The sequence below is a fragment of the Somniosus microcephalus genome, chromosome 4 (genome assembly GCF_052327205.1).
Source record: "Somniosus microcephalus isolate GS21.2 chromosome 4, FLI_Smic_1.0, whole genome shotgun sequence".
Lineage (NCBI taxonomy): Eukaryota > Metazoa > Chordata > Chondrichthyes > Squaliformes > Somniosidae > Somniosus > Somniosus microcephalus.
Window position 1 is genome coordinate 289,089,571 of NC_140990.1, and position 23,340 is coordinate 289,112,910.

At 46.8% G+C, this 23,340-nt stretch overlaps 1 protein-coding gene across 1 annotated transcript in view; it reads left to right on the forward strand.

Moving 5' to 3' along the window:
- The first annotated feature begins 9,118 nt into the window (after window positions 1–9,118).
- acmsd (aminocarboxymuconate semialdehyde decarboxylase) overlaps window positions 9,119–23,340 on the forward strand; it is a 79,271-nt gene continuing 65,049 nt past the window's right edge. Inside the window, exon 1 of the mRNA XM_085986604.1 lies at window positions 9,119–9,218. Within this exon, the coding sequence (XP_085842730.1) occupies window positions 9,162–9,218 (57 nt within the window). The 5' untranslated portion in view covers window positions 9,119–9,161. The remainder of the gene's footprint in view (window positions 9,219–23,340) is intronic.

Below are 23,340 nucleotides of genomic sequence, written 5' to 3' on the forward strand. Positions count from 1 at the left end.
AAAGAAATACTGCAGATTGATTTTTTTCTATATCATTAACAGTCTTAGATACCTCTATAAGATCTCCTCTCAGGTGCCTCTTTTCTCGGTGAAAAGCCCAAGTTTCTCCAATCTTTACTCATAACTCAGACCTTTGACCCTGGGGATCAGAGGGGATATTCTCTGCACTTCCTCCAGTGTGAATGTCTATTGGGAGCAAAACTGGACGCAATATTCAAGGTGCAGTCTGATGAGTGCACGATAAAGCTTGATCTCAGGCAGATATTCCCATCCTGTTTCAAGATCACTTTGACTGCGCCTTTAATTTCGAAGTTCTGAAGCTCTTATTCTACTCACTGGTGGAGTTCCTGTTTTGCCTTCTTGGGCTGCCAACTCGCCATCGCCCATTTTGCACTTTTGCTGAAGACCAATTTCACCCCCAGTAAGTTTTGATTCAGTTTATATTTTTCTGTTTCAGTTGATGATTTCCCTGCTACATTCCATATTATCATAGAATCAGAGAGCAATACAGCACAGAAGGAGGCCATTCGGCGCATCGTGCCTGTACTGACTCTTTGGTAGAGCTCTCCAATTAGTGCCACTCCCCTGGTCTTTCCCCATAGCCCTGCAAATTTTTTCCCTTCAATTCCCTTTTGAAAGTAACTATTAAATCTGCTTCCACCACACTTTCAGGCAGTTTCTCCTTAATTACACTATCAAAACTGTTCATGATTTTGAACACTTCTATCAAATCTCCTTTTAACCTTCTTCTCTGTTCTAAGGAGAACAACCCCAGCTTCTCCAATCTCACCACATAACTGTGCCAATCTCCACCACATAACAAGTACCTTGTAAATTCTTGTAAATCCCTTCTGCAACCTCTCCAAAGCCTTGACATCCTTCCTAAAGTATGGTGCCCAGAATTAAACACAAATTGGGGGAAGAATTCGTTAGCGACCATAATTCAAGCGCTTCACTTCCTTCTTAGTGCGCTAACCCCGAATACCGGGGTGGTGCGTTCTGCAGCGCTACGCACTGGGCCACGTAGCGTTGCCGTATGGACGGCTCTTCCCTCATTAAAGGGGAGGGCCCAAGCCCACAAATCTACGGGACCCTACTTGGACCACCGGGGAGCGGGTTGCCGGGCCAGCAGCCCGGCACTCAAGGGGAGTGCCAGGCTGCCAGATGGGTGTTTTTGTGACTGGAAGGCTGTTTCCAGTCGGGTTCCGCAGGGCTCAGTACTAGGTTCCTTGCTTTTTGTGGTATATATCAATGATCTAGACTTGAATATAGGGGGTATGATTAAGAAGTTTGCAGATGATACTAAAATCGGCTGTGTGGTTGATACTGAAGAAGGAAGCTGTAGACTGCAGGAAGATATCAATAAATTGGTCAGGTGGGCAGAACAGTGGCAAATGGAATTCAATCCAGAGAAGTGTGAGGTAATGCATTTGGGGAGGGCTAACAAGGAAAGGGAATACACATTAAATGGCAGGACACTGAGTAGTGTAGAGGAACAAAGGGACCTTGGAGTGCATGTCCACAGATCCCTGAAGGTAGCAGGCCAAGTAGATAAGGTGGTTAAGAAGGCATACGGAATGCTTGCCTTTATTAGGCATGGCATAGAATACAAGAGCAGGGGGGTTATGCTTCAACTGTATAAAACACTAGTTAGGCCTCAGCTAGAGTACTGCGTGCAGTTCTGATCACCACATTACAGGAAAGATGTGATTGCACTAGAGAGGGTATAGAGGAGATTTACAAGGATGTTGCCAGGAGTAGAGAATCTTAGCTATGAGGAAAGACTGGATAGGCTGGGTTTGTTTTCTTTGGAACAGAGGAGGCTGTGTAAGATTTGCAAAATTTCTGCATTTCCCCCAAAGGCTGTTATTAATAAACGGGACCCTGCGTGGACTTTTTAAATCAAAAAGGGTACCCAAAATGGCGTCCGTGCCTCGTGGCAGCAAGCCTGTGAGATTTTAAAATGGACTCTGCAACACAGACAGCGTGTGGAGAAATCGAAACCAAAGCTGCCGGCTTCTGTGAAGAGAGACTTTGTATTTTGGAACCAGACAGGAATCTGAATTATGCATTAGACCAAATTGGAGACAAATCTAAATTCAGTTTAGGCCTATAGTTAATGCCATCTAGCAGTCTGCATATATTATCGGAAACAGATTAACCGAGCCATCGAGGCCGGACAGGCCCATCAAGGAACTTTCAGGACAATACAAGTCAATTATCGGGCCGGTAGATGCGATTACCGGCCATCCAAAACCAGTTAATATGGATTGCTACCATTATTTAAAATAGCCCGCCAAGATTAAAACAAAGAACTAACCTGATTTGGCATGCAGATAAGGGTTTTCGACGAAGGTATAATTGAAGGCCCCCTCGGGTAGCAAGAAGTTCAAGTTTTCAGTCGGGTGTTCGTGTTCGGTGTTGGTTGGTGTGCTGGTGCTGCTCTTCGGCCCCTCACCCTCATGGCTGCCACTCTTCCCCCGTCCCGCGCTTACCCCCTGGCCTTTGCCCGTGCCCTTTTCCCACACCACCTGGAACTAGCCCCGGCACCGGGTCGGGCGAACACGGACAATTCAGGCCAGGCCAGGCGGGAGGGGAGGAGGGAAGACCACCAGAGGGAAGGCCACCTGAAGAAGACCAACTGAGGAGATGAACTGAGGGGAGGCTTCGAATTATCAGGCCTTCAGCCTCGGCCGACCTTCGAATAACTGCACACCAACTCAATCTGGCGGCTGTCAACGAAGAATCATCCCTGCAAGGTAAAGTACCCGAACAGAGACTTTAACTTTGGGGTACTCGAACCTGGACAACGCCCTTGCAGCGCCTGGAGGCCACGTGATGACGGCAGGCTCCAGAGAGCACCAAGAGCGAACCCCGAACCCAACCACTGTTTTGAGTCTAACAAACCTTTTGATTGGTGAGCATGAAGTTCTGACCCCTCATAGCTTAATCTAGTTAGGTATAGGGGGTGTGATAAGGATAAAGGGGTTTGTTAAGATAGTTGTTTTCCCTCGATGTGCCGTGTGTTCCCCATTCCCTGTATAAGTATATAGTTATTATTATTCTTTTGCATTTGTATTTTTGCCTGTAGAAGTGTACACCAGTAATTTTTCCCATAAGATTGTATCAAGTTTTTCCTCTTCAATAAAATCTCGGTTTTTGTTTACATCCAACCACCTGTCTACTCGAGTCTTCTCTGTACCATTGCCTTGTACCTAAGTCCGGTGTCTAGAACCCAGGGGTGTGGGAGCGATTCGAACCGCTCACAAAACAGTCAGGGGCACAACTGACTGGGCGTACGTACGCGCCAAACAACACCACCACACAGGCCACCCCCTACAGCTGAGGGGAGACCTTATTGAGGTGTATAAAATTATGAGAGGCATAGATAAAGTGGATAGAAAGAACCTATTTCCCTTAGCAGAGGGGTCAAAAACCAGGGGGCACTGATTTAAAGTAATTGGTGGAAGGTTTAGAGGGGATTTGAGGGGAAATTTCTTCACCCAGAGGGTTGTGGGGGCCTGGAACTCACTGCCTGAAAGGGTGGTAGAGGCAGAAACCCTAACCACATTTAAAAAGTACTTGGATGTGCACTTGGGATGCTGTAACCTGCAAGGCGACGGACCAAGAGCTGGGAAGTGGGATTAGGCTGGATAGCTCTTTGTTGGCCAGCACGGACATGATGGGCTGAAATGGCCTCCTTCCGTGCTGTAACTTTCTATGATTCTATGATTCTAGGATTGCGGCACGGACCCCGCGTTGAAAGACGCAACGGGCTGCGACAATAAGTCGGACGATTTTTTTTTCCCTGCCCGCCACCTCCCCTTTACTTACTGTCACGCGAGCCTCCTGCCACTCCATTCCCGCCCCCTGAATCGGCCGCTGTCATCGCCCGCCGCAGATTCAGGGGGCACGGGCCAATTTTGCAGGAGGGGCGAAAACAGGGAGCTGCACACGGTGATGACATCATCATCGCCTGCACAGTGGAGCGTGGCGCTACCAGTTACCGCCGCCGCTAAACTCCCACTGAATTTAACGAGTCGTTAGCGGCGCTGCGCCTGGGTGATAAGTTGTTTGTGCCCCTTTAGCGCCCCCGGAGGCGCTAACGGGAGGCGCAAATGCACTGAATTTCTAACCCAATACTTCAGCTGAGGCCTAAAGAGTATTTTATAAAGGTTTAGCATAACTTGCTTGCTTTTGTACTCTATGTCTCTATTTATGAAGCCAAGGATCCCATCAGCTTTTTTAACAGCCTTCTCAGCTTGTCCGGCCATCTTCAAAGATTTGTGTGCATACACCCCCAGGTCTCTCTGTTCCTGCACCCCCTTTAAAATTGTATAATTTAGTTTATTTTGCCTCTCCTCATTCTTCCTACTGAAATGTATCACTTCATACTTCTCTGCATTAAATTTCACCTGCCATGTGTCTGCCCGTTTCACCAGTCTGTCTATATCCTCCTAAAGTCTCTTACTATCCTCCTCATTGTTTAGTACATTTCTGAGTTTCGTGCCATCTGCGAACTTTGAAATGGTGCCCTGTATATCCAAGTCCAGATCATTAATATATATCAAAAAGAGCAGTGGTCCTAATACCGACCCCTGGGGAACACCATTGTATGCTTCCCTCCAGTCTGAAAAACAACCGTTCACCACTATCTGCTTTCTGTCCATTGGCCAATTTCGTATCCACGCTGACACTGCCCCTTTAATCCCATGGGCTTTAATTTTGTTAACAAGGTTATTATGTCACACATTATCAAACGCCTTTTGAAAGTCTATACACTTAACCGTACTATCCTCATCAACCCTCTCAGTTACTGCATCAAAGAACTCAATCAAGTTAGTCAAACACCATTTGCCTTTAAAAAATCTGTGCTGACTTTCATTTATTAGTCCATATACTTTTCCAAGTGTTAATTAATTTTGTCCTGAATTATTGTCTCTAAAAGCTTCCCCACCACTGACGTTAGACTGACTGGCCTGTAACTGCCAGGTTTATCCCTCTCCCCGTTTTTGAACAGGGGTGTAACATTTGCAATCCTCCAGTCAGCTGGCTCCTCTCCCATATCTAAGAAAAAAGAAAGACTTGCATTTCTATAGCGCCTTTCATGACCAACGGATGTCCCAAAGCACTTTACAGCCAATGAAGTACTTTTTGACATGTAGTCACTCTTGTAATGTAGGAAACGTAGCAGCCAATTTGTGCACAGCAAGATCCCACAAACAGCAATGTGATAATGACCAGATAATCTGTTTTTAGTGATGTTGTTGAGGGATAAATATTGGCTAGGACACAGCGCTTCCGATGAATGAGAAAGCAGATGGCATTTGGGATCAACAACCACATCATTACAGACAGCTCGCAGCCCCTATGACCGGCCAAAGCTCCAGTAAGAAACATGACCAAATTCATAACGTTGAAATAAACATTTATTATTCTGCATAACTCTGTCTTATTAAACACAACCAATAACAAACAAACACAACAATTTATGAGCAAACAGAACTGGCTCTTAGCACACGGAAGTACTTCTTACCAAACTGAACAATATATTTACAAACACATTCAACTTTGGTACACACACTCCCCCCATTTGCTCTAAAAATTTTATTTACTGGGCCTTCCTCAATGATCTCCCTCCCCTTTGCAATTCCCCCCTCCCAACCCTACTGCTCCTCCGTAATGTGGCCCCAGTGGCTGCAGCAAGACTGGTGGAAGGCTGCTGAATCTCGGAGCCAGAGACTGTAGATAGCCTTGCAGGACGCCCTCGACCAGCTCTGGGCCTGGAGGGCCCGGCTGCAGACTGCACCAACTCTGCATGGGTGGCAGCAGTCTGGGATGGCTGGATTACAGGCTGCGGCAAGTGCAATGGCGGAGTGGCAGTGGTGGGAGCAGGAATTCTGTCATCCTGAGAGAGGACAACACCTTCCTGCTCGACCAACACACTGCCACTCCCCCGAGCAGAACCACATCATCCGGAGCAATCTGCTCGAGCACAGATTGCTGGCCTGCTGCGGCACCATGAGATCCCCAGTGGACAGTGGTCGACCCAGCAACGATGGCAACAGTCAGTGCTTGTGTGGCATCAATCTAAGACTGCATCAGAGCAGTCTAAGATTGGATAGCACCAACCAATGGCTCGATTACAGCACTAAGCAGTTGCGTTGCCTCAGCTTGGGCTGCAGTTGATGCTGCCACCTCACCCATTACACGCAGCATGGGGTCTGGGTCCCCTCGGTCTCACTGCAAGTCAACGATCCTCTGCAAAGTGGCAAGGATGGGCTTGAGGGTATGCGCACAGATGACAGCAGTGCTGGCGGTGGACTCCTCCACGCTCCTAGCCAGTACATCCATGCTCTCGGGCACCCTTACCATTGCACCCATGAGCTCAGTGTGCATGCTCCTTGCCTGTATGTTCATCGCCTCGACATCATGGTCCTCATCTGAGTCCTGTGCAGCAGAACTCGTGCGCACACTCACCCCGAGCTTCCCTTTCCCCATGGCATTGCTGCAGCCCGCTGGGTCCCGCAGCTTCACCTACATCAGAGCCAATTCCTCCACTCCCCTCCAGCGACCACATGGCCCCAGTATCCGATGTCTCGCCCTCGGGAGATACAGGCAGTGAGGCTCCGGCTTGATGTTCCTCCTCCTCTCCCGCGTCACTGGCACTGGGAGGCTGAGGGACAGGCTGTTCAGATGGTGGCTCACTATCTGAAAACAGGAAGGCACAAGAGTGGGTTTAACATGAGGGGAGGGGGGCAGGAAGGGAGTAAGGAATGGAGACAGTATATTAGATGGGAAGTGGGAAGGGCTCGTGTTGTGAGGGGGAAGTGGTATGAAAGAGGAGGAAGAGGTGATGAACATACTGTTGCTGTCCCCAAGGGGGTCGACCTCTCTGATTGCCACAGCGCCCATGACATAGCTCGCAATGATGCTGTGCATTCACTCCTCCAGCTGTGTGCGGGGGTGCAGCTCCACCTGACCTCCTCCCGTGCGTAGCTGCTCCCTCCTGTTATAAGCAAACTTCGGCTGCAAGAAAAAGTACAGCGTGTGAGTGAGTGTGCTTTGGCAGATGTGCCTGCCATAGTTGAATAGCTGTTAATGTCTGAAAAGTGTGAGATATGGATGTGACTTTTAGTAGATGGGCATAGTTGGTGGGTGAGTGTTGGGGATTTGGCAGTTTATACCGTGTGTGCACAGAGTGAGGTTGAGATGGTGGGATGTCGAGGTATTTCAAGCATATACTCACCCTGACCACCCAAGTGAGGTCGTTGAACTTCTTGCGGCACTGGGTGTGAGTCCTTTGGACCAGGCTTCTGGACGAGATGTACTGGGCCACCTCCCTCCAAATCCTTGTGAACTCCCGGGGCAGTGGTCCCCTACCAGTGTCTGGGAACAGCACTGCCCGTCGGCGTTCCACAGCCACAACCAGAGCCTCCAATGCCTTGTCGCTGAGCTGGCGAGCTGTCTCCCTGGGCCTCTGAGCAGCCATGATATTCCTGGTTGAAGAATTGCACGTCCTTGCAGGCCCAGGTCACAAGCAGCAATGATCAGGGTGAGGCTGTGCAGCATGATGGACCCTCCCTTTAAGAACTGGAAGGTGCCAGTCTGTCTGAGTACTTGTAATTGACAGCACCGGAGCTTGAGTAGCGCTCTAAGGTAGCGCCCCGTCCCCCACATTAACGCCCTAAGAGAAGTGTGTAGCGCTTGATTTAGCGCTCCAGTCAACTACAGGGGCGCTGGAGACTAATTTTGTGGTTGCCAGTGCTAATTTGCGCCGGGCGCGAAAGTTTGCAGCCAGCCAATGTTAGCGCCCCAAAATGGTCGTTACCGAATTTTTCCCCCTATAACTTTAGTCATCCAGGAAGCTCTAGCTTTGGAAGCCCTTCCTTTCCCCCTTATGGGAAAGTGTCTATTCTGTGCTCGAACCATCTCCTCTTTATTGACCTTCCATTGTTCAATTATTGTTTTGCCTACCAATTTTTGATTCTAGTCCAGCTGGGCCAGATCCCTTTTCTACTCACTGAAATTAGTCCTCCTTTAGTTTGGTATTTTTATGGTTGACTGTTCCTTGTCCTTTTCCATAACTATTCTAAACTGTTCCCCAAATACTCGCCCATTGAAACATGCTCTACTTACCCCGCTTCATTCCCCAGAACTAGATCCAGCACTGCTTCCTTTCTCATTAGGCTGGAAACACACTGATTAAGAAAGTTCTCTTGTACATTTCTCAGGAATTCCTCCCACTTTTTGCCTTTTACATTGTCACTATCCCAGTCTATATTAGGTTAATTGAAGACCCTATTATCACTTATTCTATAGTTCTTGCATCTCTCTGTAATTTGCCTGAAAATTTGCTCCTCTATCTCCTTCCCACTATTTGGTGGCCTACAGTATATACACCCAGTACCGCAACAGCGCCTCCATTCTTCCTTAATTCTAACCAAATAGGTTCTGTTTGACCCCTCAACTACATCATCCCTTTCCAGTGCTAGAATAGTTTATTTGATCAATACTGCCACCCCCTCCCCCAACCCCTCCAGCTCCTTTTATTCCTTCCCTATCTTTTGTGATTATCTTGTAACCAGGAATATAAAGTTCCCAATTCTCCCCTTCTTTGAGCCAGGTCTCTGTTATTGCCACTGTATTGTAGTCCCATGTGGCGACGTGTGCCTGCAGCTCCCCTCTCTGTTTTCCTGCATAAAGTATCTATATTCTTATATTCCAATCCATATTTTAGGAAATTATCTAGAGCTGTTCATATCTCTCTCTGTATTCTTAATTTTAATTAAACACTTAATAAATGTAACATTTGTTTCTTGAATTTTGAAGTGTGAACATGAGTTGAATATGCCACTTTAAGTATTTAGGGCACAAGTTTGCTTTTTTTTTACCAGTAGAAAACTATCATAATTAAAATACTTTCCTTGCTTGTGCTTTCAGTTACAAGTGCGTATGTTCTCTCTGCTTCTATATTGTACTTTGCACTTTAACGATTGGTTTCCAGTTAGTGAAAGTTTACTTGAGCTGTGATTGGCTACTGCGCCAGTATACCTCTCAAAGGAAGGTGGGATTAAATAGAGCGAGCCATTGGTCTGCATCCAGAGAGCAACAGTCACACAGTGTCTGATTTTACCATTGAACTGCTTGGCTGTACAAGAATGAAGATAGACTTACACAGCCACATCCTGCCCAAGGAATGGCCCAATCTGAAGCAGGTAACACTCTCGTATTGGTTTCTATTTTTGAGAAATATTGAACAGTAAAGATCATGTTGAACAACAGGGTAAACAAAATCCTGAAAGTAAAGAGACATAAATACATAAAGAAAGTAAAGCACTGAGAGGCCTCTATATGAAACCTAGAGGCACCTAAAATGTGTAGATAAACACGGAATAGACTTTGGGCGAACCTGAGTTTAACTGTTAGTATCACTGGTAGTGACAAAGTATAGGTAACAGATGGATAGAACCACTCTTGGGTTAAATAAAGATTCTCAATCTGGTAATGATTTGCTCAAATCAGATATTAGCGAGGCAATATAATGGCAGTGTGCACTGAAACTTAACCAACCTTGATGTAGTAGTATTCGTGTGTGAGAGTGAGAGAGAGAAAAAATAGTATTGTGCAGGTAATAAGAGTTTATCATAATGTTGAATCCACGTGACAGTGGAACAGGATAATGCAGAAGATATTGGCTGAAATTGAGACAAGGCCAAAATTCTAGAAGTATGCATTGGCATTGTGCTGAAAGCAGGGAATGATATCAAACAGTCAAGATTCACTGCACTCCAAAGAGAACCGCCAATTATTGAATATGCAATCAAGAACACTTGAACAATGCACATGCACAATGATGTTAACACCTATATTCACAATTCAAAATGCATCTTTGAGTACACTGCAGCCGATTTTCCATTCCTGATCTTCACAAACATATTGAGGTCGATATTAACCCTCCCCTCCACAACCCCCCAACAATAGGCGGCAAGAGTCGGGGGTTAAAAATGTTAAATCGTGAAACGTGACCCCAACCCGTCACATACATGCCTAACGCCATTTTTACGGCAATGGGTTGTGTGGGGTGTCTGTGTCCCGCTCTCGAGAGGCAGGGCAATTAATTAGAATATTTAAATCAGGCTCCCACAGTGCAGTTGGGAACCTGTATTAAATTTAACGCTGGCCGCCTGGGTTTTCCAGGACTCGGGAAACCCGGCAGCTAAATGGAGGCAGGCCAACCAGATCAAGCAGGTAAGTGCTTTTTATAGCACTGGTTGTGAGGCAGGAAGAGCAGGAGTGTTCCCCCCGGTCCCTCAAGCAAACCTTCCGCTGATCACGGCCTCTCTTCGCTACCAGGATCGGCCGACTGCCCCTCTCCAAACCCGTGACCTTTGGCTCCCTCCCTCCCGATTGCCATGCTACGAGCCACCCACCACCACCCCCACCCCACTCCACCATGCCCCGAACTTTCCCTCCCTCCCTCCCTCCTCACCGCCGTGCTCCGAGCACCCTCACCATGCCCCAAGCTTTTCTAATTGCCGGGGATTGTCACCAATCGTCCACGACTGCGGCTTTCTACCGCTTTCTTTCCCGCCCGGCAGCCAGCCAGTCTGTCAATCTGGTCGGCTTCTGGGCAGGAAGCAGAAAAAAAATGATAATGAGGTCCTGCTGTTAAATTCAGCAGAACCGCCACATTCCTGGGATTTCCGGGATCCCCTACCCCTCGGCTACCATGCTCCCTCGTTCCCTCATGCCAACCCTTAAATATTGGAGCCATTGAGTGCACAGGGAGCACTTAATTTTATCCAAAAGAAGCCAATGTAGACCATTTGTTGTTTCGCAGTCTAGTTTATATCTCTTAGCTGTTGGTAATCTCTGTGTATAGATAAGAAATATATTTATTCAGGGCTTATCTGTACACTTTCACACTTTCCCTCAACAATTATGTCAAAAATATGTCATTAAGCTTCCAATTCTATGGAGATAAAAATCGAAACAAAACAGGTACTAAAATTTTGCATGAGAAAAAGCTATTTAAAAAAAAATAGAACACACAGAATTCTAACTTGCTTGTTTACTTACTGGCATTTCTAATGTTCACATTATCAATAATGCTTGCTATTAATATGCTTCAAAGCATAAGATTTATATTGTCATGGTATTTGAATGTTAATTTGACAGCCCACAAGACCCAATACAAAAAATGTTTTTTTTTACATATGTAAGTAGCCATAAAAACAAAAAAAATCCATAATATTTATTAAACGACATCGAACATTCTTTAGCTAGAGCTAGAATTGTCATGGAATGTCTTTTGACATTAAACATTCCACAATGGAAATATCACTTTTTGATATCATACGTAAATACTCTGTTAGCCTCCCTTAATGTCATATAAGTAGATTAACCATTGGGAACAAGGATTAATTTCACCACCTGCTGACAAAAATACGAATACATTTAAAATGAGAGAAGGTGGCTCAGCAAGTCTGCACAAAACCAATATCCCATCAATGATTGCGGAATTCCTGAACAGGGGGTGTTCAGTTTTTCAGGAATTCAGTCCTTCACCTCTGAAATGCATATTAACTCCGTGAGGGAAAGTCAGGCCCATTCAGAAGAGATATTGGCGGTGTGGCCACAACACCCACCCAAGGCCACAGTAAGGAGGCCCGAACCAGCTTTAGGTTCAGACCTCATTTAAATTTTCCGGCGAGCTGTGGGCACCAAACTCAACGGTGTGATGCCGTGGAAAATCATCCGGCTTTTGCATGTAGCCAGCCAGTAGGTAGGATGCCAAATAGAATGAGAGAGAGATTTATATTAGATATATATAATGACCAGTGGTGCAAACCTTGATCCCTGGGAAATACCATTGTTTTCATTTCTTCAGCCTGAAAAACATCCATCAATAATGAATCTGTGTTTTTTATCCTTTAACCAACTTTCTATCAATGTTGCCGCATTCTATTAATACCTGTGCATTAACTTGAACACAAAATCTAGAATCATAGAATCATAGAATGGTTACAGCACAGAAGGAGGCCATTCAGCCCGTCGAGCCCATGCCGGCTCCCTGCAAGAGCACTTCAGCTAATCCCACTCCCCCGTCCTTTCCCCGTAGCCCTGCAAATTTTTTTCTTTCAGGTACTTATCAAATTCCCTTTTGAAAGTCACGGTTGAGTCTGCCTCCACCACACTTTCAGGCAGTGCATTCCAGATCCTAACCACTCGCTGCGTAAAAATGTTTTTCCTCATGTTGCCTTTGGTTCTTCTGCCAATCACCTTGAATCTGTGTCCTCTGGTTCTTGACCCTTCTGCCAATGGGAATAGTTTCTCTCTATCTACTCTGTCTAAACCCCTCATGATTTTCAATACCTCTATCAAACCTCCTCTCAACCTTCTCTGCTCTAAGGAGAACAACCCCAGCTTATCCACATAACTGAACTCCCTCATTCCTGGAATCATTCTCGTAAATATTTTCTGCACCCTAAGGCCTTCACATTCTTCCTAAAGTGCGGCGCCCAGAATTGGACACAATACTCCAGTTGAGGCCGAACCAGTGTTTTATAAAGGTTCATCATAACTTCCTTGCTTTTGTACTCTATTTATGAAGCCCAGTATCCCATATGCTTTTTTAACCGCTTTCTCAACCTGCCCCGCCACTTTCAACGATTTGTGCACATATGCCCCCAGGTCTCTCTGTTCATGCACCCCCTTTAGAATTGTACCCTTTAGTTTATATTGCTTCTCCTCATTCTTCCTAGCAAAATGTATCTCTTCACACTTTTCTGCGTTAAAATTCATCTGCTACGTGTCCGCCCATTCTACCAGCCTGTCTATGTCCTCTTGAAGTCTATCACTATCCTCCTCACTGTTCACTATACTTCCAAGTTTTGTGTCATCTGCAAATTTTGAAAATGTGCCCTGTACACCCAAGTCCAAGTCATTAATATATATCAAGAAAAGCAGTGATCCTAGTACTGACCCCTGGGGAACACCACTGTATACCTTCCTCCGGTCCGAAAAACAACCATTCACCACTACTCTCTGTTTCCTGTCACTTAGCCAATTTCATATCCATGCTGCCATTGTCCCTTTTATTCCATACTGGCAAGTCTATTATGTGGCATTTTATCAAATGCCTTTTGGAAGTCCATATACACCACGTCAACCGCATTGCCCTCATCAACCCTCTCTGTTACCTGATCAAAAAACTCGATCAAGTTAGTTAAACACAATTTGCCTTTAACAAATCCATGCTGGCTTTCCTTAATTAATCCACACTTGTCCAAGTGACTGTTAACTTTGTCCCTGATTATAGTTTCTAAACGCTTCCCCACTACCAAGGTTAAACTGACTGGTCAAGGGTGGGACCAACAAGCCCAGGGAACCCTGGATGTCAAGGGATATACAAGAATGGATTAGGAAAAAAAGGGAGGCTTTTGGCAGATACAAAGGACTAAAAACAGTGCAAGCCCCAGGGGAGTATAGAAAGTGCTGGGGGTACTTAAAACGGAAATTAGGAGAGCGAAGAGGGGGCATGAAAAATCACTGGCAGGCAAAATAAAGGAAAATCCCAAGGTGTTTTATAAGTATATTAAGGGCAAGAGGATAACCAGGGAAAGATTAGGGCCCATTAGGGACCAAAGTGGCAATCTGTGTGTAGAGCCGGAAGATGTGGGTGAGGTTTTAAATGAATATTTTGCATCTGTGTTCACTATGGAGAAGGACGATGTAGGCATAGAAATCAGGCAGGGGAATTGTGATATACTTGAACAAATTAGTATTGAGAGGGAGGAGGTACTAGTGGTTTTAGCGGGCTTAAAAGTGGATAAATCCCCAGGCCCAGACGAGATGTATCCCAGGCTGCTGTGTGAGGCAAGGGAGGAGATTGCAGGGGCTCTGACACAAATTTTCAGAACCTCTCTGGCCACAGTGGAGGTGCCAGAGGACTGGAGGACAGCTAACATAGTACCATTATTCAAGATGGGTAGTAGGGATAAACCAGGGAATTACAGGCCCGTGAGCCTAACATCAGTGGTAGGGAAATTATTGGAAAAAATTCTGAGAGACAGAATTAGTCTCCACTTGGAGAGACAAGGATTAATCAAGGATAGTCAGCATGGCTTTGTCAGGGGGAGATCATGTCTGACCAATTTGATTGAATTTTTCGAGGGGGTGACTAGGTGTGTGGATGAGGGTAGTGCAGTTGATGTAGTCTACATGGACTTCAGTAAGGCTTTTGACATCATCCCGCATGGGAGACTGGCCAAGAAGGTAAGAGCCCATGGGATCCAAGGCAATTTGGCACATTGGATCCAAAATTGGCTTAGTGGCAGGAGGCAGAGGGTGATGGTCGAAGGTTGTTTTTGTGACTGGAAGCCTGTGTACAGTGGTGTACCGCAGGGATCAGTGCTGGGTCCTTTGCTGTTTGTAGTGTACATTAATGATTTAGATATGAATGTGGGAGGTATGATCAGTAAGTTCGCAGATGACACGGAAATTGGTGGAGTGGTAAATAGCGAGGAGGGAAGCCTCAGGCTACAGGACGATATAGACAGGTTGGTCAGATGGGCAGAACAGTGGCAAATGGAATTTAACCCTGAAAAGTGCGAGGTGATGCATTTTGGGAGGACTAACAAGGCAAGGGAATACACAATGAATGGTAGGACCCTAGGAAGGACAGAGGATCAGAGGGACCTTGGTGTGCATGTACATAGATCCCTGAAGGCAGCAGGACAGGTAGATAAGGTGGTTAAAACGGCATATGGGATACTTGCATTCATTAGCCGAGGCATAGAATATAAGAGCTGTACAAAACGCTAGTTAGGCCACAGCTGGAATACTGTGTGCAGTTCGCCACACTGTAGGAAGGATGTAATTGCATTGGAGAGGGTGCAGAGGAGATTCACCGGGATGTTACCTGGGCTGGAGCGCTTCAGCTATGAAGACAGACTGGACAGGCTGGGGTTGTTTTCCTTAGAGCAGAGAAGGCTGAGGGGGGACCTGATTGAGGTGTACAAAGTTATGAGGGGCATAGATTGGGTAGATAAAAAGGAACTTTTCCCCTTAGTAGAGGGGTCAATAACCAGGGGGCATAGTTTCAAGGTAAGGGGCAGGAGGTTTAGAGCAGATTTGAGGAAAAACTTTTTCACCCAGAGGGTGGTTCGAATCTGGAACTCACTGCCTGAAAGGGTGGTAGAGGCAGGAGCCCTCACAACATTCAAGAAGCATTTAGATGAGCACTTGAAACGCCATAGCATACAAGGCTACAGACCAAGTACTGGAAAATGGGATTAAAATAGATAGGGCTTGATGGCCGGTGCGGACACGATGGGCTGAAGGGTCTCTTTCTTTGCTGTATAACTCTATGGGCAGGATTTCCATTGGGCCGTGGAGGCGGGATTGGAGGCATGTGGGGGGGTTAAAATCCCGAAATCGGGGGTCCCGAACCCATCCCACCCCCAACCCGCCTCCATGCCAGTTTCAAAGGAGGCGGGTACCTGCCCCGCACTGGGACCCACCTCCCCGAGGCAGGAAGGGGATTAGTGCCAATGAACTGCCTGTTAACAGGTAGTTAACAGGCAGTTTTTAGCCTAATCCCTATTTTTAATGTTGAAGTGTGGGATTCCCGACGGCTCCAAACCACGCCAAGTTAGAGGAGGCGGACCGTCGGGATGAAAGACTTGGAGGGGTCGAGATGTCCGGTGTTCGGGTGAGTGATGGGTGCATGAGTGCAGAGGTAAGTGTGTTTGGTGTGTGTAAAGTGTTTAAATAAGTTTCACATACCTTTACTTACCTTTACAGCCTTCCTTCCTTCAGGTCTCGGGAGTCCCTCATCTCACCGGCACAGAAAGCAGAATGGCTGCGAGCTGTCAAAAATTGTAGCATTCAGCTTTCTGTTCCGGGGAGATTTCGAAATCATCCTGAGAGGAAGGAATTAACTTAGAATACAGATTGTCAGTGTTTGACAGCTTCAAACAGCTTTGAAACGCTGATATTTCATCTGTCAAAAGGTCTTGACAGAGGAAATATCAATCTGTGATGTCACCTGTTGCCGGGTGGCCCCTAATTGGCCTGCTGAGCCCGCTGGATAGGCTCAAGAAGGTCAATCAAGTCTAAATCGTGTGGGTTGGCTAGAACTCGATGGGGGCGGGACTACAACCCTGAAAGTTGTAGTCCCGCCTCCTACCCGACTCCTCAATGAAAATCCAGCCCTATGACTCTATGCGGGGGATTTTAACTCCGGTGCAGGATGGTGTCGTGTTATCCGAATTTCGTGTTTCCCACACGAATCTAAATGGATGTGGGAGATTGATGCAATTTTAAATTAAGTGGCCAATTGATTTCCAACATGTGGGAAGCCTTTGCAAATGGGTTTTTCATGACTGAAAGTCCCCTCTGATGACGTCATCATTGCTGCTGCATTTAAGGTCCACAGCAAGCCTTGCTTCTTCTGCAGACTGCCAAGCTTCTTGACTGTGAAGTGTAAGGGAGCTGCAGCAAATATGACAAGCGGGAGGGCCAGATCAGCTCCTCGCTTTGACGAAGTGGCACTGCAGGCATTAGTGGATGGGGCTAGGGCCAACAGGGAGGTGCTCTTCCCTTCATCGGGGAGGAAGAGGCCTCCCACTCAGACCAAGGCAGTGTGGATGCAAGTGGCTGAGGAGGTCAACCCCTTGCGAGTCACCTGCAGAACCTGGATACAGTGTAGGAAAAGATTTCATGACCTTCAGCACACTGGAAAAGTGAGTATGAATTTCCCATCACCCTCAATCTGATCCCCATTGCCTTTCCTCACCAGCACTCAGCTTTAGCAATCTCTTCCTCCACATCCCACTTGACACTGACATCCATGCATCCTTACCCATTCCCTCTCTCTCTATGCTCACATTCACATAACTATTTGACCATGCAGCCCTCACACTCCCTATCACTCTGATGCTTTGAACACAACTGACAACACACAGGGAGGGCCCTTGGTCTTGCAACCTCACTCCATCTTTGTCTCCTTCTAAGTATCTGTGCTATGCAATCTCTACACTCACTCCTTCATTCTCACTCAACCTCCACTTGTCTCCCTCATTGCAGGAAAAGAGAACTCACAACAAAAGAGAACGAGCCAGGGCAGGAGGAGGGACAGCCTCAATAGCCCACCTGACCCCCTGGGAGGAGGCCATCCTGGAAATTATGGGAATAGAGGATGATTCGCGCGTGGGGGACAGACAGACGGGTGTAACACAGTAAGCTGGTGACAGAAAAATTTCCCATCCCTCTTTGACATTGCATGAGTCGCTGATAATGATTGTGAAGCAGTAACAGATGGACTTATGAGCATCTGCAAATAGCTATGTGCATGCAGCCTTTGCATCACATCTCTGACTCTTTCCTTTACTCCCCCACAGGACCATCACAAGCATCCGTCCCCCCCTAGCCAGGAAGAAGAGGCTGAGCAGCTAGACTCCTCAGAGGAAGCTGCAACCTCTGAGGGTGCAGCGTCAGCAGAATTCAGCTCACCCAGCACCAGCGCAGACACTCACACCTCGGTGGGACTTTCGGGACAGCAGCAAGTCGACCCTCTGCCTCTGAGTCCATCCATACGATCAGAGGTGATGGAATTCCAGGCACAGATGCAGGAGTCTCTGGCAGGTTTTGTCTCTAGGGTTGCTGTGAGTGTGGAGCGAATGGAGTAGTCCATAGCGAACATGAGCAGAGCCTTTGTGGAGTCATTGGCGCATGAACGCATCACCACGGAAAGGATGGCTGCCTCCGTGGATAGGATTGCTACCTCCGTGGTAAGGCTGGCTACCGTAGAGGAGAGGATGGCTATGGTAGAGGAGAGGATGGCTATGGCCATGGGGGAGCTTAGTCGCCAGGGTATGGAAAACATGGTCATTGTTCAGAATAGAATGACATCTCTTGAGGAGCGATGGGCATCTATTGAACAGAGAAACCAGACCTTCATGGAAGTCCTTCTGAGCAGGACTGCCATTGCAGATATGGGTCTCCATGGCCCCCCTGATGTGCAGCAAGGTACTCTCCAGCCACTTGCAGGTGTAATAATATCAGCAAATAGTGATGATATTTGTCTGTGTTTGATTACTTATGCCTTACAGCATATTTGTCTGTGTTTTTGATTGCTTGTGCCTGAGCAGCAGAGGTCATGTGACACAGACAAGCAGGCTGACAGTTTTACTTTCAGTTTCATTCTAGATGCATCACAGCATGGTGTGTTCTGTAAAGGCTGTTAAAAAGAGTTGAATATACTTTAGATTAAAAAGACATCTCTTTCATAAATGAGTCGTTATTGAACCCACAAAGAAATCAATACATGATGTCAGAAGTGGCTGAAAGAGAAAAAATCTGAAGTTACCAACTCGATGGGACAGTGAAAGGAGTTGTGGCAAGTAAGCGAAATCAGCTCTCCACATATTAGCAAGCCAGAAGAGAACATCGTTGCTTACCATTAGAGAATAGCTAACGAAGTGAAAAATGGAAGGTTTACACCCACCGGCGACGCTTCAATTGACAGGTAATGTGGCTGAAAATTGGAGGAGATTCAAACAACGTGTAGGGTTGTATTTATCAGCAATTGGAGCTGACGAGAAAAGCGATAAACAGCAATCGTCCATGTTCTTACATGTAGTGGGTGATGCAGCGCTGGAGGTGTATAATAATTTCATATTTGCCGTTGATGGAGACAAAATGAAGCTAGATAAAATAATGGAACAGTTTGAGGCCTATTGCATACCTAAACGCAACGTAACCTTTGAGAGGCACAAATTTTTCACATGTGTACAGAAAATCGGCGAGACTATTGATCAGTATGTGACTGAACTGAGAAACCGAAGCAAATCGTGTGAATTTGGGGGACTCACAGACTCGCTGATAAAAGACAGACTGGTGTGTGGTATTCCAGATAATGGTCTAAGGGAAAGACTGCTAAGAGAGCAAGATCTAGACCTGGGAAAAGCCATAGCACTGTGTAGGGCTACAGAGACTGTGAAGTTGCAGGCAAAGGAGCTGTTCAGTGACAGTAGCTGCAACATGGATGCAGTGAGAAAGAACGGATACAAACCGTTTAACAAAGAGGGCGCCAATGTGAAAAAAGAGACGTGGCCAGCAAACGAAAATGAAAGGGACAATCGGAAGTCATGTAATCGATGCGGTACACAGCATCCACCAAGAAAGTGTCCAGCATATGGTAAAACATGCAATAGATGCAACAAAAACAACCATTATGCCCGTTGCTGTAAGAACCAAGCGCAACAAAGCAAGGTCCATACAGTAGATGAAAGCGAGATAGAGGAATTCAATGTAGATGTTGTGTCTGAAAACAAAAAAGAAGAAAGAGACTGGATGTTGACACTAAAAGTGAATGACACACACATTCCATTTAAATTGGATACTGGAGCACAAGTTAATGTGATATCAGAGACCGATTTTAAGAGAATTAGACCCAGACCAAAGTTACATGGAATACAAGTGAAAGTGACCGGATACTCAGGTACTGATATACCAGTGAAAGGAAAATGCATTGTCAAAGTAACACACAAGGACAGAGAGCACACGCTAGCATTAATCGTGGTGCCAAAGGATGTGCAAGCCATACTAGGTTTAAAAGCCTGTGAGAGACTGAACCTGGTAAAGAGAGTCCTCGTTGTGGAAAGTGAAAGAGAGACAGTCTATGATGAACTGAATGTTGCGTACACACCAGGTAAGCTGATGTATACAGCAGACACGTTGTCCAGAGCTGTTGACCCAGGAGAGCCCGCAAACACAGTGAAAAGACTGAAGTACAAGGCAAAAGACAGTGGAACTGACTTCGACCAGAGCATGCTTGTATACCGCACAACGCCGCTCGAGTGTGGTATGTCACCAGCCCAACTCCTGATGGGACGTCGGCTAAGGTCAATCCTACCCATCCCGGAGAACCTCCTGAAAACAAAAGAGGGGGAGAAAGTGAGGAAGTTCAAAGAACAACCTGATCACACAGCTGAGAACCAATCATCTGAGGCAACAACTCAGATTCAAGGACAATCAATCAGAAAATCCTCAAGACACGTGAAGCCTCCTGAGAGACTCATTGAGCAAATTTAAGGACTATTGTTATAGAAGGAAGTAATGTTATCTTATTCTTTCTTCAAGTTCTAGTGTATTGACATATTTCATGTGAACACACAAAGCAAGGGTAAAAAACCTTGATCATGATAATGATAATGTAAGTTCATTAAATGTTGTTAGTTAAAAGTAAAATACTTTTGTTTTAAGAAAGGGAGATGTAATGATATCAGCAAATAGTGATGATATTTGTCTGTGTTTGATTACTTATGCCTTACAGCATATTTGTCTGTGTTTTTGATTGCTTGTGCCTGAGCAGCAGAGGTCATGTGACACAGACAAGCAGGCTGACAGTTTTACTTTCAGTTTCATTCTAGATGCATCACAGCATGGTGTGTTTTGTAAAGGCTGTTAAAAAGAGTTGAATATACTTTAGATTAAAAAGACATCTCTTTCATAAATGAGTCGTTATTGAACCCACAAAGAAATCAATACAGCAGGCGCTGAGGGGGACCTGACCCATGAGAGGGATGTTGGTGGCAGACCTCAAGGAAGTGGGGGCTCCTCTCCAAGCGTTCACACTTCCATGCCACTGCAGAGCCCCTGGTTAAAGCCCCACCGGAGTCCACATCCAAGTGAGATAGACGTCTCAATCCCTGCACAGCTGCAGGAGCAGCAGAGTGTTGACGAGCCCTCACAGGCTCGCAACCCCAGAGGACGCCCGCCAAAGGTGTCGAAACAGGAGCAGCAGGAAAGTGAGCAAGGGGCCTCCACATCTGTTGAAGCCACAGGGGAGGCACTACATAGGAGCACGCGTAACAGGAAAATTCTGCACAAATAGTCACAAGGGTAGTCACTTGGGTGCAATTTTGTGTTTATTGTAAAAATGCCATCATGTCGTTATTGAACATAAAAATTCTGATGGCAAATGTTGCAGTTGTGGCGTCTGTCATTTCGCTATTGGGACTTCCACGTTGAGGCTTTAGGAATACTTGCAACTGTCAGTATGCTGGTCAGAGTGCTAGGAATCCTCTGGTTCTTGGCCATTGTCAAAGCTCTGGTAAGAAGCAGCGAGGCAAAAGTGTTTGATTGACTAAGCTAAGCAAATCTGGCCAGGATGAATGCGTTCCTTGCATCCCAGGCAGCAATGTTCTCGCGTAATGCTGCCGCTGGTTGATGGGCCTCTGCAGGATGTTCATTTTCACACTCCTCCTCCTGCTCCTCCTCATCTGAGGAGGATATGTGAGGAGCCACTTGGTCCTCAGGAATCTGCAAGCCACGACGCTGTGCCATGTTGTGAAGTGCACAGCAAACCATGATGATTCTGGAGACCCTGGCTGCTGAGTACTGTAGGGCTCCACCTGATCTATCCAGGCATCTGAAGTGCATCTTCAGCAAACCGATGGTTTGCTCGATAATGGGTCTGGTGGAAATGTGGCTGGAGTTGTAGTGCTCCTCAGCTCCGTTGGCTGGCCTCCTCAACGGTGTCATTAGCCACGTCCTCAGGGGATAGCCCTTGTCTCCAAGTAACCATCCGTTAAGTTGGCCTGGCAGACTGAATAGCGGAGGCACACTAGACTGGCGCAGTATGAAGGAGTCATGGCAACTGCCAGGGTACATGGCACAAACATGCAAAATTTCCTCCTTGTGGTCACACACCAGCTGAACGTTGAGGGAGTGGAAGCCCTTGCGGTTGACAAAAATACCTGGATTGTAATGGGGTGCCTTAAGGGCCACATGTGTGCAGTCAATGACGCCCTGAACCCTTGGAAAGCCTGCCAGATTAGCTAATCCAACCGCTCGCGCCGTGACACTTGCTCGATCCTTGGAGAAAAGGATGTGATTGTGCGCGAGGGCAAAGAGGGCATCGGTTACCTGCGTGATGCAAGTGTGTGCGGCCTCCTGGGAGATACCGCTGATGTCTGCTGCTGATCCCTGGAATGAGCCTGAGGCAAAAAAGTTGATTGCGGTGGTGACTTTGATGGCCACTGGTAATGCTTGTCCACCTGGTCCTCTGGGCTGCAGGTTTTGCTGTAGCATTGCGCAGATGTCAATCACTACCTCTCGCGAAATTCAGAGCCGCCTTTGGCACTGCTGCTCAGACATGTTGAGGTAGCTGACCCTGCGCCTGCAGACCCTGTTTGGGGGGTATCGCCTGCGCCGACGGGCTTCCAGGCGCTGGCCCCTTCTGGCCTGTGCAGCTTCAGGTGGGTGAACAGCAGCCTGGCGCTCCTGCTGCTGCTGCTGTTGCTGGTGCTGCTGTTGTTCCTGGTTCTGCTGCTGCTGCGGCTGGTGCTCGAGCTCCTCTAATGCCCAGATGCGAAGGAAATAAATGGCTCCCATGCTTCTGGTATATGCCTCCATTGAGGAAGCGCTGAGTGAAGGTGGCGAGAGGCGTTTCCCAGGAGGTCACACTGGAGATGGGTATGAGGCTCCAACCTTCCACAGGTGTGGTTAAGCCTTCTAAAAGTTGCCCCAGACCTGAGACCACTAAGTCCTGCTACCTGCAAATCATGGCTGATCAAATCTCCTCTTTAATGGTTGACCTGCAGTTGATAGTCAGCAATCCAATAGTTCTCCTGCCAGGTTTCACATTCGTGTTTCCCACCAGGTGTGTTTCACGTGGGAAAAGGGTTAAATTTGCAAGGGCCTTTCAAAATAGGATTATAGAGGCCATTTAGTGGTTGTTAAGGGCCTTAACGACCAGTCCCACCTGTTGGATACGGGACGGAGTCGGGACCATCAGACACGGCTGAGTTAAAATTGCTCGGAGTCGGGAACCAGGCCGGGGGGGTCCCGCTCCCGCCCACCAGTTTTTGCGATTTTAACCCCCCGCATGCCTCCAAGCCCGCCTCCACAGCTCAATGAAAATCGAGGCCTGTAGTTGCTGGGTTTATCCTTACGCCTTTTTTTGAACAAGGGTGTAACATTTACAATTCTCTAGTCCTCTGGCACTACCTCCATATCCAAGGAGGATTGGAAGATTATGGAGAGTACTTACATGATTTCCTCCTTAACCTCCCTCAGCATCCTAGGATGCATCCCATCCGGTCCTGGTGACTTATCAACTTTAAATGCAGCCAGCCTTTCTAGTACTTCCTCTTTATCAATTTTTACCCCATCCAGTATCTCCACTACCTCCTCTTTCACTATGACTTTGGCAGCATCTTCTTCCTTGGTGCAGACAGATGCAAAGTACTCGTTTAATACCTCAGCCATGCCCTCTGCCTCCATGCGTAGGTCTCCTTTTTGGTCCCTAATCAGCCCCACCCCTCC